Below are 14304 nucleotides of genomic sequence, written 5' to 3'. Positions count from 1 at the left end.
CTAAACACATGTGGACACAGCGTTGAATGCTACAATGCAAAGATAGGGCTGAATATACAGATTAGATGAAGGGACATTGATTGCCCAATCTCCAGAAATCTATGTATTTAAATATGGTGACAATTAATAGTCCTCATTAACAGTCTTTAGGAAGAGGGAGACTGTATTAAGCTGCGGCTAAGTCTATACCAGCTGCTTAAACGGACCTACTTAATGATAGCTGGTAAAGTGTTACAAATCCTTGACACTGTGCTGGTAGCTACAGACATCAGTAGTGTTGTAATAGAGCATTGTTGCAACTGTGTATAATTGTAACACATTCAGATAGCTGAGACAGGAATATTGTAACAAACTGGCAACATTGAGAAGCCAGTAGCAGCTGCATGTCTCAATTCAATACACAGAACACAACACACTGTAGCAATTGAACTGGCAACATACAGGAGCCAGAGGACAGTTACGTGTCCTAAGATATTATTGAAGCAACTACCAGCAAAAGAGTCTATGTTAAAGTTGTGATTCTCATTAATAAAAGTTATAATTTTATGACTGTGGCATAAATGTCAGCCAGGATATATGACATCATGACACACACTTTTTGAGATACCCGCAATATCTATACATAATTTTATTTTAGGACTATCACTGATCTAAAATTATAACAGGTCTCCCTATATAGTGGTTGCTTTATAAACTAAGGTTTTTTGATGAATGTAATAAATTTAACACAAACAAAAATAAATTTCCCTATACCTGAAGCCTAACAATTTAAGAATAATTATGTGACACAAGGATTAAAAGTACTATACCTCTCAGTTATTATTCTATACATATTGGTAGCCAAAAAATAGGAATTATTCCTTAAAGCTACCACAACCAATATATTTGTGGGTCACTTTATATTAAAGCTTGGACTGTTATACCCCACCATTAACCTCACTGTTACTGTTAACCAATCAAATAAGGTTTATTCCTTTAATGGCATAACAGTGATTTACATTGACTAATGGGAAATCATTATGTAAATGAGAAATACACAATAATTAATTGAGGATACACATAATAATCCTCAGTGTTAATATACTACAGACGCACAGGAAATGAGTTGCGTCTGCAGGTGGATTGCTTTCTAAGAAAAATTGGGGCTGCTATACCCCTAATATAAGCAATTTCTAGCCATACTCCTGACAGATTAAAACAGAGCCGATGTGTATTAATATACACGTAGGCCGTTTCCCATAACAAGTGGGGAATATTATAACCTCCGAAGCAACTTAACCCACACATATATTATAGATCCTCTGAAGGTATATAGACAGTAAGTGTGTAGGACTCCTGATGCTTGGAGATCCATATTTCAGTAGAGAATTATATCTACAGCAATAGGGAAATTAAGACTAAAGCAACCACATATACTCAAAGATAATTTTATCTGAAACTGGGTGATATATGTGCATTTATTTGAATCTATAGTCCACATATTTCTACTGCACAAGGGGGAGTACCCGTCAGATGGTAATCTTCATGGAGTGAAGAAGATACACACATGAAGAGTAAACATTTAGACCACTGATGTAATATAGCGGGTTCCAACATCATAGATTGTGACAGCCTTTTTGATATTGGATAAAGACTATTGATATATAAGTCATCTCAGCAACTCCTAAGAATTAGACGTGAAACACATGTGGACACGTTTTTAACTCTTTATTCACATTTTTCCAGTCTTTTCACATATTTGTTAGTACTGTCATTTTAACTCTTATGTTTCACTGCTGTTCAGGACGATATCCAACTCTATTTTAATGCATATCAAATAAAGGTTATATTTTAGAATAAATTCATATCTCCTCAGTGCGTCAACAATACAGATTTCCTTCTGTTTCTTTCCTCTTACATTCCCGTCCAGTGTTGGGAAGGTCAGGCATCGCAACCGACACAATTGGACTCTCCTTGGGGATTTGTGATTTAGAAGAATGCACAGTTCTTTGCTGTGCTTTTGCCAGCTTAAGTCTTTTCATTTTTCTAGCAAGAGGATGAGTGCTTCCATCCTCATGTGAATCTGAACCACTAGCCATGAAAATAGGCCAGGGCCTCAGCCGTTCCTTGCCACTCCGTGTTATAAATGGCATATTGGCAAGTTTACGCTTCTCATCAGACGCTTTCAATTTAGATTTTTGGGTCATTTTACTGAACTTTTGTTTTTTTGGATTTTAAATGCTCTCTACTATGACATTGGGCATCGGCCTTGGCAGACGACGTTGATGGCATTTCATCATCTCGGCCATGACTAGTGGCAGCAGCTTCAGCACGAGGTGGAAGTGGATCTTGATCTTTCCCTATTTTAACCTCCACATTTTTGTTCTCCATTTTATAATGTGTGGAATTATATGCCAGTATCAATAGCAATGGCCTTCTACTATATATACTGCGCACAACTAAAATGCACCACAGGTATAGACTGTAGATGGATAGTATACTTGACGACACAGAGGTAGGTACAGCAGTGGCCTTCCGTACCGTACTGCTATATATACTGGTGGTCACTGTGTCAGCAAACTGCAAAACTAAAATGCACCACAGGTATAGAATGTAAATGGATAGTATACTTAATGATGACACAGAGGTAGGTACAGCAGTGGCCTTCCGTACCGTACTGCTATATATACTGGTGGTCACTGTGTCAGCAAACTGCAAAACTAAAATGCACCACAGGTATAGAATGTAGATGGATGGTATACTTAATGACGACACAGAGGTAGGTACAGCAGTGGCCTTCCGTACCGTACTGCTATATATACTGGTGGTCACTGTGTCAGCAAACTGCACAACTGAAATGCACCACAGGTATAGAATGTAGATGGATAGTATACTTAATGACAACACAGAGGTAGGTACAGCAGTGGCCTTCCATACCGTACTGCTATATATACTGGTGGTCACTGTGTCAGCAAACTGCACAACTGAAATGCACCACAGGTATAGAATGTAGATGGATAGTATACTTAATGATGACACAGAGGTAGGTACAGCAGTGGCCTTCCGTACCGTACTGCTATATATACTGGTGGTCACTGTGTCAGCAAACTGCAAAACTAAAATGCACTACAGGTATAGAATTAGAATGTAGATGGATAGTATACTTAATGATGACACAGAGGTAGGTACAGCAGTGGCCTTCCGTACCGTACTGCTATATATACTGGTGGTCACTGTGTCAGCAAAACTCTGCACTGTACTCCTCCTATATAATATTATACTGGTGGTCCCGACTCCCCAGTCCCCACAATAAAGCAGCACACAGAGCACAGATATGGAGTGTTTTTCAGGCAGACAACGTATACTGGTGGTCACTGTCAGCAAAACTCTGCACTGTACTCCTGCTATATAATACAGCTGCTCCCCAGTCCCCACAATTAAGCAGTGTGAGCACAGATATATGCAGCACACTGAGCACAGATATGGAGTGTTTTTCAGGCAGACAACGTATACTAGTGGTCACTGTCAGCAAAACTCTGCACTGTACTCCTCCTATATAATACAGCTGCTCCCCAGTCACCACAATTAAGCAGTGTGAGCACAGATATATGCAGCACACTGAGCACAGATATGGAGTGTTTTTTTCAGGCAGAGAACGGATAAAACTGGTGGTCACTGATCAGCAAAACTCTGCACTGTACTCCTCCTATATTAATATAAAGCTGCTCCCCAGTCCCCACAATGATATAAGCAGCACAAATATTTGCATCAACTCAACAATGAATAAACAGAGAGGACGCCAGCCACGTCCTCTCCCTAACATTTCCAATGCACGAGTGAAAATGGCGGCGACACGCGGCTGCTTATATAGAATCCGAATCTCGCGAGAATCCGACAGCGGGATGATGACGTTCGGGCTCGCTCGGGTTAACCGAGCCATACGGGAGAATCCGAGTATGGCTCGGACCCGTGTAAAAAGGGTGAAGTTCGGGGGGGTTCGGTTCCGAGAAACCGAACCCGCTCATCACTAATATATATATATAGTGTTGTCTGCTGCTTTATTGAGAGTCCCAGCAGTCCCTTACTACAGAAGCTGTAGTTTTTCCAGTTCGATTACTAAATTGCCAGGTAAGCTAAAATGCTCAGCTGTGTTAGTTTTTGTGGTAGGTTCCTACACATTTATAATTATTATTAGTGATACAGTTGCATTTATTCTATGCTCTGTTCTTCTGATTTATACAGGACAATTGAAGGCACACTCACTATGGTCATCTCCATTAAATCATAATCAATGCAATCTGAGCGCGATATTAGTACCTGGAATTGCATTGCAGTATGAGATTATTATACCTGTATGTAACGATTTGCACCCAAAGTAACAGGGACTCCAAGAGGCATAAGCCATAAATATTTAATGATAAATGGGCCCCTCAGTCTTCTTCATTGCAATAAAATGTTCTACAAGAGTTTGCTAGTTAGAAAGGTAGAATGTAGTATAATAACACCATAAAAAAAACAACATTTTGCACTCAATTTGCTTAAATATATATATTTTTAAACTGATAGTGTCCCTTTAAACCATAAGTATTGACAAATTAAATAATTGTTATTTTGTATACACCTGTTATACTTCTAATGTACACAGCAGCTGATAATACTTTTTCTTTACAAAGGAACAATTTGGACACAAAATATCCTCTGTCAGATACTCAAAGAAAAACAAGGCAAAGTAGAAGACAATGTTGACAACATGGCCAAAGCTCCATGGATTGAATGTAATTTGTACAACATTGATTTTGGCAGCTGCCTCTCTCCTCGCCTCTTCACATCACACCTGCCTTATTATCTGATGCCGAAGGATCTGAGGAACCAGAGAGGAAAAGTAGATACATTATATAAATGAAGCCATCTGTGTGTTGAATATGCTGGTATAGTGTGTTAGCTTCAGTAGATGTTTGTAGCCAGTGTTGGACTGTGATAATAGAGAAATCCACTGACCAGGAACACCACATCTTGTCCTGCACATACATGAGTGCAATGGGGTAGTCGGACTAATTTAAGCACTTGTCACCCCATAGGAGATGAGCTACATTATTTTCCCAACATTCCTCTTACTGTATATCCCATTGGCTATTAGCAATAAGGTAAGCTGGGAAAAGTGCAGACATGGAAATGTATTAGAGTGTGTGACCCTAGTGCTCAGATCCTACTGCACTGTCGGCTACAGAGGAGGGGGCCCGGACAGAACAGTCTGCACATGGGCCTCCTCCTCTATTACTACACATCTGCTTGATGCATCTTCCACTGTTTTTCACTTTTTTGTGCCTTTGCTTCTCACTTTCACTCAATAAGGACCTAGTGAAGAGTTTAATGTAAATGCATTTTGCAAAGTTTTTCATTCTTACATGCGCAATACATCCAAGCATGCATGAAGATTGAGAGGTTATCTCCCCATTGCACCTCTCTGTACTTACAGAGGCAGAACAGAGATGGGAAAGAGACAAACTGATATAACCTGAGTAGAGCAGTGGTGCTGTAACAGGGAAACATGGGGTCCCCCGAGCATAGTGTAAACCAGCCCTAGGCCAGTCTGCAAATCACTGTGATCCCTGAGGCAGTCAGACTAGGCCTCCAGGACACCAGGGAAAATTCCTGGTGTGCCCCACAGGCTAAGAATGCAGTCCTCTCTCCAGCATGTAAACTTGGTTTGATTTTGCTTTGATGTTCGCTGGAGCCACAACATTTTTCTGGGGGGCAGAGGGGATATGGACCGGTATCATCTATACCACCTAATTTACTGCCTGTCCCAGATCTCACCAACTCTTGTCCTCTAACGGTCTGTGGCACCTGTGGATACTCCGCACCCGACCCTCGCATACAGAATAAGGACTGAAGGCAAAGTACAGTAAATATGTATACACCTACCTGTCACTTTTCTATCACTTTCATCTTTCTATGCCAGCCTCTCTAAACTTTGCCTACGCCTGCCTCTCTGACCGCTTTCTGCTTTGGCCAACATCACTGCCTTTTTCCTACCAGTGCCAGCCTCTGTCTGTGCCAGCCTTTTTACACATTTTAGCCTGTGCCAGCCTCTCTGCCCTTCTGTTGTTTGTGTTAGCCATCCAACCATCTCTTGTTTACACCAGCATCTCTGTTGTGCTCCTGTCTGTGCTAGCCATTCTGCTCTTCTTGTCTTTGCTAGCCTCACAGCCTATATTTACTTCTCTACCCTTCCTCCAGCTGTGCCCACCTCTTTGCCCTTCTCTTGTCTGTGCCAGTCTCTTGCCCTGCCTCTGTCTGTGCTAGCCAATTTTACTCCAGGCTACACTATCCTCTCTACACATTTCTTTCAGCACCAGCTATCTGAACTTTGCCTGTCTGCACCTGCTCTTTTCCCTTCCCTTGTCTTTGTCCACCCTTTTCTTCCCTTGCCTGCATCAATCTCTCTGTCCATAAATCTTTATCCAATCCATTCTGCACCAGTCTCTTTGCCTGACCCTGTCTGTGCCATTCTTCTGCTCTTCTAGTGTTTATGGTAGCTTTTCTTCCTATCCCCTGTCAGAGCTGGTTGCTCTGTCCATCCCATTTGCAATAGCCAGTACTGGCAATGTTCTGTAGGTACCAACATCTCTGCCCTTCACATTTGTTCCCTTCACCTTCCTGTGCCTTCCCGAATGCCTTTCTCCTATCTGTGCCTGTTGCTCTCCCTTTTCTATCACTGTGTGTTTGTTTGTTTGTTTGTTTGTTTGTTTCTTTCTTTCTTTCTTTCTTTCCCTCTCTGGGTGTATTTGACTCACGTCTGTGTTCCCACCAATCTTTCCTTGCCCACCCCTTTTGGATTTGTGTTTCTCTGCATTGTTTGCATTTACTTTTTTTTCTCACATTTGTGTCCGTCTCCCTCCCTTTACCCCTCTTAATATATCTACCCCAACCATTTTCTGCCCTATTCCTCCACATACAAGTTTCCACTGTGCCCCTCACACTTTTTCTTTTGCCCATCACCATCTCCTGCATCCCCTAAATCGTCCACGTCTCTTCTCTTTGCCATTTGTTTATCTACTTCTTGTCACGATCCGGGTATCTGGACGCCATTACCTGCCTTTCAGATGTCTCCTGAGGCTCGCTCAGCGTTCCAAGCCCGGATCTCATCTGTGTCCACATACTGCACACCCCTCCTGTCACGCTGAGATGCTGTCACAGCGGCGCCATGTTTGAATCCTGCATGGCGTCTCCCGTTCTCCGCGGCCTCCGCCGCCGCTCCTGTGTTATAGGTGCAGGTTGTCAGTGTGGTGTTCCATGCCTGCCGCGGCCTCCGTTGTCATCCACGAGTATCAGCATACATTTCTCAGTCTGGCGTCTCCTGTCCTCTGCGGCCGGTGCCGCCATTGCAGTTATGTTTCCACATGGTTTCCTAAACCAGTTTTCCCTCCAAGTTCTAACATGGGCGCAGCCATGTTGGATTCAATCACATGCTTCAGTTCCTCCAATCCACTGCCTCTGGAAATCTGCATAATTGCCCAGACAATACCTGCATTGCTGCAGGTATAAGTATCCTGTGCCTGGGCCAGGAAATGGTCAGTGCTTTGTTTGTCATACCTTGTTCCAGTCTCTCTCCTGTGGTTGTGTTTCCAGGTTCCAGCTCCTGTCTCCAGCATCCACTAAAGAGACCCGCACCTGCCTACCATCCTGCGGTGCAGCCTGACTCTGCAGTCCTCCGTGGCTGATCCAGTTTCCAGCTTCCAGCTATTTCATCTGCTTCCAGCAGTATCCACTACCACCGGTAATCATCCTTCAACTCCTCTGTTTCCACGCTCCCTAGCATCTTATTATATTCACTCCGTGTTTCATCACCTGGCTGGTTCCACCCAGCATTCATTCAGTGACTTTATCATCTGGCTGATTCCATTCCGCATCCACTCCGTGTCTTACCACCTTGCTGGTTCTATCCAGCAATTACAACAGCTGATTCAAGTTACCAACTTCATCTGTTCCATCTACTGGCATGTTCCTTGGATATCTTCACTACTACAGCCAGGCCTGGTAAGGTTATTCCATCTAAGGACTGTAACAGCTGTTCTTACCTACCAGTGTCCTGTGTAACCATTTCATGGTCAGAGTGCTCCAGGAATCATATTATTTATCATTGCCATTTTTATTATTTGTTGTCTGTTGTTACACGGAATTTGTCAATAAACTTTTAATTTACTTTTACCTGGTTGTCATGGTCACACCTTCGGGTTTCCTTTTAACACTTACATGTCCAGGGGTCTGATTAAACTTCCCCGGTTTAAGTTCCTCTCAGCCCCTACAACTGAGGCTTCCTCCTGTCAGCTAAAACCCTCAGTTGTGACAGTAAGCACTGACCATATGAATCCAGCCGGAGACCAGGATCAAGCGGCCAGGCCGATGCAAGAACTGGCAGCCCGACTTGAACATCAGGAGGCTGCACAAGGCCACATCATCCGCTGTCTCCAGGATCTCTCTACGCGGCTGGACGGGATTCAAACGACCCTCCGTGGACCTGGCACGTCCGGTGCGTCCACAACAGTGACACCAGCTGTAACCCCACCCACCTTACCCATTTCCATTCCACGTCTTCATCTCCCAACGCCAGCGAAATTTGACGGCTCTCCTAGGTTCTGCAGGGGATTTCTTAACCAATGCGAAATCCACTTTGAGCTTCAGCCTGGCAATTTCCCCAGTGACCGTACTAAAATTGCCTATATCATTTCCCTTCTCAGCGGCTCAGCCCTTGACTGGGCATCACCTTTATGGGAGAAGTCTGATCCCCTGCTGTCCTCCTATACGGACTTTGTGGCAACATTCAGGCGCATCTTCGACGAGCCAGGCCGGGTAACCTCTGCTTCATCTGAGATTTTTCGTTTACGCCAGGGAACACGTACTGTGGGACAGTATCTCATACAGTTCAAAATCCTGGCATCTGAACTGGCATGGAACGACGAGGCCCTGTATGCTGCATTCTGGCATGGCTTATCAGAACGCATCAAGGATGAGTTAGCTACCAGAGACTTGCCCTCTAAGTTGGATGAGCTAATTTCTCTTTGCACGAAGGTTGATCTATGTTTCAGAGAGAGAGCAACCGAGCGAGGAAGATCGTCTGCTCCAAAATCTTCTGCTCCTCCTCTTCGTTAACCGTCTCCATCCAAGGATGAGCCCATGCAAATTGGCCGTTCCCGTCTATCTCCCGCTGAGCGCCGAAGACGTCTCTCTGAGTCTCTCTGTCTCTATTGTGCAGCTCCGTCTCACATTATCAATGCCTGTCCCAAACGTCCGGGAAACTCCAAATCCTAGCTCGCCAAGGAGAGGGCCGGCTAGGAGTAATGATCTCCTCTCCATCTCCTCATGATTGTAATCTCCCAGTCTCGCTCCAAATTGCTCAACGTTACAGGAACGTCATTGCCCTCCTTGATTCCGGAGCAGCTGGGAATTTCATAACCGAAGCTTATGTTAAACGGTGGTCCCTACCCACCGAGAGACTTCCTTCGTCCATCTCCTTAACTGCAGTAGATGGCAGCAAGATTTTTGACGCAGTTATTTCTCTAAGGACTGTACCAGTTCGTCTGAGAGTGGGAGTTCTTCATGCAGAATTTATTTCCTTTCTAGTGATTCCAAGAGCCACACATCCAGTGGTTTTGGGCCTTCCATGGCTCCGTCTCCACAATCCGTCGATTGACTGGACGACTACGCAAATACTAGCATGGGGTCCCTCCTGTGCAAAGACTTGTTTGTTCAAAGTGCTTCCTGTTTGTTCTTCTTTCCCCAGGTCGTCTGATGTTCCACCTCCTCCATATCAAGACTACACGGACGTGTTCAGTAAGGCTTCTGCTGATATCCTTCCTCCTCATAGAGAATGTGACTGCCCAATTGATCTCATTCCAGGGAAGGATCCACCTCGAGGCCGAACTTACCCGTTGTCTCTGCCTGAGACGCACTCCATGGAGGAGTACATCAAAGAGAACCTGGCGAAAGGTTTTATCTGACCTTCTTCTCCAGCTGGCGCAAGCTTCTTCTTCGTTAAGAAGAAAGACGGTGGTCTGCGACTGTGCATCGATTACAGAGGTCTGAACGACATTACCGTTAAGAACCGGTATCCTTTACCTTTGATTACAGAGCTCTTCGATAGAGTCAGCGGAGCAACCATCTTTACAAAGTTGGATTTGAGGGGTGCCCACAATCTCATCCGGATCCGTGAGGGTGACGAGTGGAAGACCACCTTTAACACCTGTGATGGACATTATGAGTACCTCGTCATGCCCTTCGGATTGAGCAATGCTCCAGCTGTCTTCCAGCATTTCGTGAATGAGATCTTCAGAGACATCTTATACTGCCATGTCGTGGTTTATTTAGATGATATCCTCATCTTTGCCAATAATCTAGAGGAACATCGTTTCTGGGTAAAGGAGGTTCTGTCCCATCTCCGTGTCAATCATCTCTATTGCAAATTGGAGAAATGTGTCTTTGAAGTTAAATCCATTCCGTTTCTAGGTTACATTGTGTCCGGTTCAGGACTAGAGATGGATCCTGAGAAACTACAAGCAATCCAGAATTGGCCGATACCCTTAACCCTCAAAGGGGTCCAGAGGTTCTTAGGGTTCGCCAATTATTACAGAAAGTTCATACGAGACTTTTCCACCATTGTGGCGCCTATCACTGCATTAACCAAGAAGGGTGCTAACCCGTCCAAGTGGTCTGAAGAAGCTACGCAAGCTTTTCATCTTCTAAAACAAAGTTTCATCTCTGCACCAGTTCTGAAACAGCCCGACACCGACTCTCCTTTCATCTTAGAGGTGGATGCCTCCTCTGTTGGAGTAGGAGCGGTGTTATCTCAGAGGGCTAAAGATGGCCATCTACATCCTTGCAGTTTCTTCTCCCGGAAGTTCTCCCCAGCTGAGCGCAACTATGCCATTGGCGACCAGGAGTTGCTAGCCATCAAGCTCGCTCTAGAGGAGTGGAGATATCTGTTGGAAGGAGCTTCTCATTCAATCACGATACTTACCGACCACAAGAATCTTTTATACCTGAAAGGCGCACAATGTCTTAACCCTCGTCAGGCCAGATGGGCACTTTTCTTTTCCAGGTTCGACTTTAAGCTCCAGTTCTGTCCGGGCTCTCAGAATCGCAAGGCCGATGCCCTTTTCCGCTCTTGGGAGCAAGAAAACGAGTCAGAGTCTTCAGACAAGCATCCTATTATTAATCCGTTGGCATTCTCCACGGTAGGGATGGACTCTACGCCCCCACCAGGGAAAAGTTTTGTGAAGCCGGTGTTGAGGAAGAAGCTCATGCATTGGGCCCATGCTTCCCGTTTTGCCGGACATACAGGCATTCAGAAAACCCTCGAGTTTATCTCTAGGTCCTACTGGTGGCCAACTCTGAAGAAGGACGTCAAGGAGTTTATTGCCTCTTGCCCAAAGTGTGCCCAACACAAAGTCCCCCGCCAGTCACCTGCGGGGCAACTGGTTCCATTATCTGTTCCCAGTCGACCGTGGACCCATTTGTCGATGGACTTTGTCACAGATCTGCCTATATGCAACAAGTTTAATACCATCTGGGTGGTAGTTGACCGGTTCACCAAGATGGCACATTTCATACCCCTTACCGGTCTTCCGTCAGCTTCCAAGTTGGCTCAAGTGTTTATCCAAGAGATCTTCCGACTTCACGGTCTCCCTGAAGAGATCATCTCCGATCGTGGAGTACAATTTGTAGCCAAATTTTGGCGAAGTTTGTGTCAAGCCCTCCAAGTCAAGTTAAAATTTTCTACAGCTTACCATCCTCAGACCAATGGTCAAACCGAGAGGGTGAATCAGGACTTGGAGGCCTTCCTCCGCATTTACGTGTCTTCCTCCCAAGATGACTGGGTTCAACTCCTTCCTTGGGCCGAGTTTAGCCACAACAATCAATACCATTGCTCATCCTCCTCAACACCATTCTTCATCAACTATGGATTTCACCCTAAGGTTCCAGAATTCCAACCGCTTCCAGCAACTTCTGTTCCAGCAGTGGATGTCACCTTGCGTCAGTTTTCAAACAACTGGAAGAATGTCCGCGTAGCCCTGATTAAAGCCTCATTTAGGTACAAGAAGTTTGCCGATAGGAAGCGTAGAGCGGTTCCTGCTCTTAAGGTGGGTGATCGAGTATGGTTGTCCACGAAGAATTTGAGGTTGAGAGTTCCCAGCATGAAATTTGCTCCTCGTTACATCGGTCCTTTTAAAATTGAACAAGTCATCAATCCTGTTGCTTACAGACTCCAGTTACCTCCCTTTTTGAAAATACCCAGGACATTCCATGTTTCCCTGTTGAAACCGCTGATCCTGAATCAGTTTCATTCTGCACTTCCTCCAACTCCTAAAGTTCAGACTCAACGGGGAATCGAATATGAGGTGGCCAAGATTCTGGACTCACGTTTCCGTTACGGTCAGTTGCAGTATCTTATTGACTGGAAGGGCTATGGTCCTGAAGAACGCTCTTGGACCAATGCGTCTGATGTCCATGCTCCTGCCTTGGTCTGGAATTTCCACTCAAAGTTTCCTCTAAAGCCTAAGAAGTGTCCTGGGGCCACTCCTAAAGGGGGGGGCGCTGTCACGATCCGGGTATCTGGACGCCATTACCTGCCTTTCAGATGTCTCCTGAGGCTCGCTCAGCATTCCAAGCCTGGATCTCATCTGTGTCCACATACTGCACACCCCTCCTGTCACGCTGAGATGCTGTCACAGCGGCGCCATGTTTGAATCCTGCATGGCATCTCCCGTTCACCACGGCCTCCGCCGCCGCTCCTGTGTTATAGGTGCAGGTTGTCAGTGTGGTGTTCCATGCCTGCCGCGGCCTCCGTTGTCATCCACGAGTATCAGCATACATTTCTCAGTCTGGAGTGCCTGGGCTAGGAAATCATCAGTGCTTTGTTTGTCATACCTTGTTCCAGTCTCTCTCCTGTGGTTGTGTTTCCAGGTTCCAGCTCCTGTCTCCAGCATCCACTAAAGAGACCCGCACCTGCCTACCATCCTGCGGTGCAGCCTGACTCTGCAGTCCTCCGTGGCTGATCCAGTTTCCAGCTTCCAGCTATTTCATCTGCTTCCAGCAGTATCCACTACCACCGGTAATCATCCTTCAACTCCTCTGTTTCCACGCTCCCTAGCATCTTATTATATTCACTCCGTGTTTCATCACCTGGCTGGTTCCACCCAGCATTCATTCAGTGACTTTATCATCTGGCTGATTCCATTCCACATCCACTCCGTGTCTTACCACCTTGCTGGTTCTATCCAGCAATTACAACAGCTGATTCAAGTTACCAACTTCATCTGTTCCATCTACTGGCATGTTCCTTGGATATCTTCACTACTACAGCCAGGCCTGGTAAGGTTATTCCATCTAAGGACTGTAACAGCTGTTCTTACCTACCAGTGTCCTGTGTAACCATTTCATGGTCAGAGTGCTCCAGGAATCATATTATTTATCATTGCCATTTTTATTATTTGCTGTCTGTTGTTACACGGAGTTTGTCAATAAACTTTTAATTTACTTTTACCTGGTTGTCATGGTCACACCTTCGGGTTTCCTTTTAACACTTACATGTCCAGGGGTCTGATTAAACTTCCCCGGTTTAAGTTCCTCTCAGCCCCTACAACTGAGGCTTCCTCCTGTCAGCTAAAACCCTCAGTTGTGACACTTCTCTTCTGCTGAAGTAGCTCAAGTCCTGAGGCAAGCAGAAGCAAAGTGAAAGAACCCCACATTGTGCCTACCTGTCATCTCTCAGGCACATTAATCTTATGACTTGTAAACTACAGGAGAGCTACATGTGCCGGCATGCTCTGGAATCCAGGGTACAATGTGTACTTTATGGAGTAGGGTTTAACCACTTAACTGGAATGGTCATATCACATGCGACTGCACTGCCCCACTGTGTCCCCAGCTTTTGACAAGGAGATCCATTCTGCGGCTGTGCATAATATAATATTTAAATATTTTTTTTTTTTAAAACTTTTTAAACTATGTTAAATAAAAAAATGGAAAAAAAAACCCAAACAATTTTATGAACAGTTTTGAAGGGTAAAATTGTCAGTTAAGTGGTTTTAAAGCATTGGGAAATATATAAGTGGAGAACACCTGCAAGATAACTGTGAACAAAGGAAATAAAATAGGATGCTGTCAGAAACCAAAATAATATGAGCACAAATTCTAGAAACACAAATCACAAATGTGCATGGGATATACATAAGTGGAATGTATACTCATTCTGGAATGATGTCCGAAGGCTTAACAGGGTAGTTCCTTTAATCAGTATGACTTCTCCAGACATTAAAAATTGGC

At 44.7% G+C, this 14304-nt stretch overlaps 1 protein-coding gene across 3 annotated transcripts in view; it reads left to right on the top strand.

The window, feature by feature from the left end:
* LOC134909857 (amine sulfotransferase-like) overlaps positions 1-14304 on the top strand; it is a 125243-nt gene that overhangs the window by 43314 nt on the left and 67625 nt on the right. For all 3 annotated transcript variants that reach the window (XM_063917184.1, XM_063917185.1, XM_063917186.1), the window contains one exon: positions 4653-4861. In XM_063917184.1, coding sequence (XP_063773254.1) covers positions 4653-4861 — 209 coding nt within the window. The remainder of the gene's footprint in view (positions 1-4652; positions 4862-14304) is intronic.

Source organism: Pseudophryne corroboree, chromosome 4 (genome assembly GCF_028390025.1).
Source record: "Pseudophryne corroboree isolate aPseCor3 chromosome 4, aPseCor3.hap2, whole genome shotgun sequence".
Taxonomy (NCBI): domain Eukaryota; kingdom Metazoa; phylum Chordata; class Amphibia; order Anura; family Myobatrachidae; genus Pseudophryne; species Pseudophryne corroboree.
Note: the sequence above shows the minus strand (reverse complement) of the source record. Positions and strands in the feature narration are given on the sequence as shown.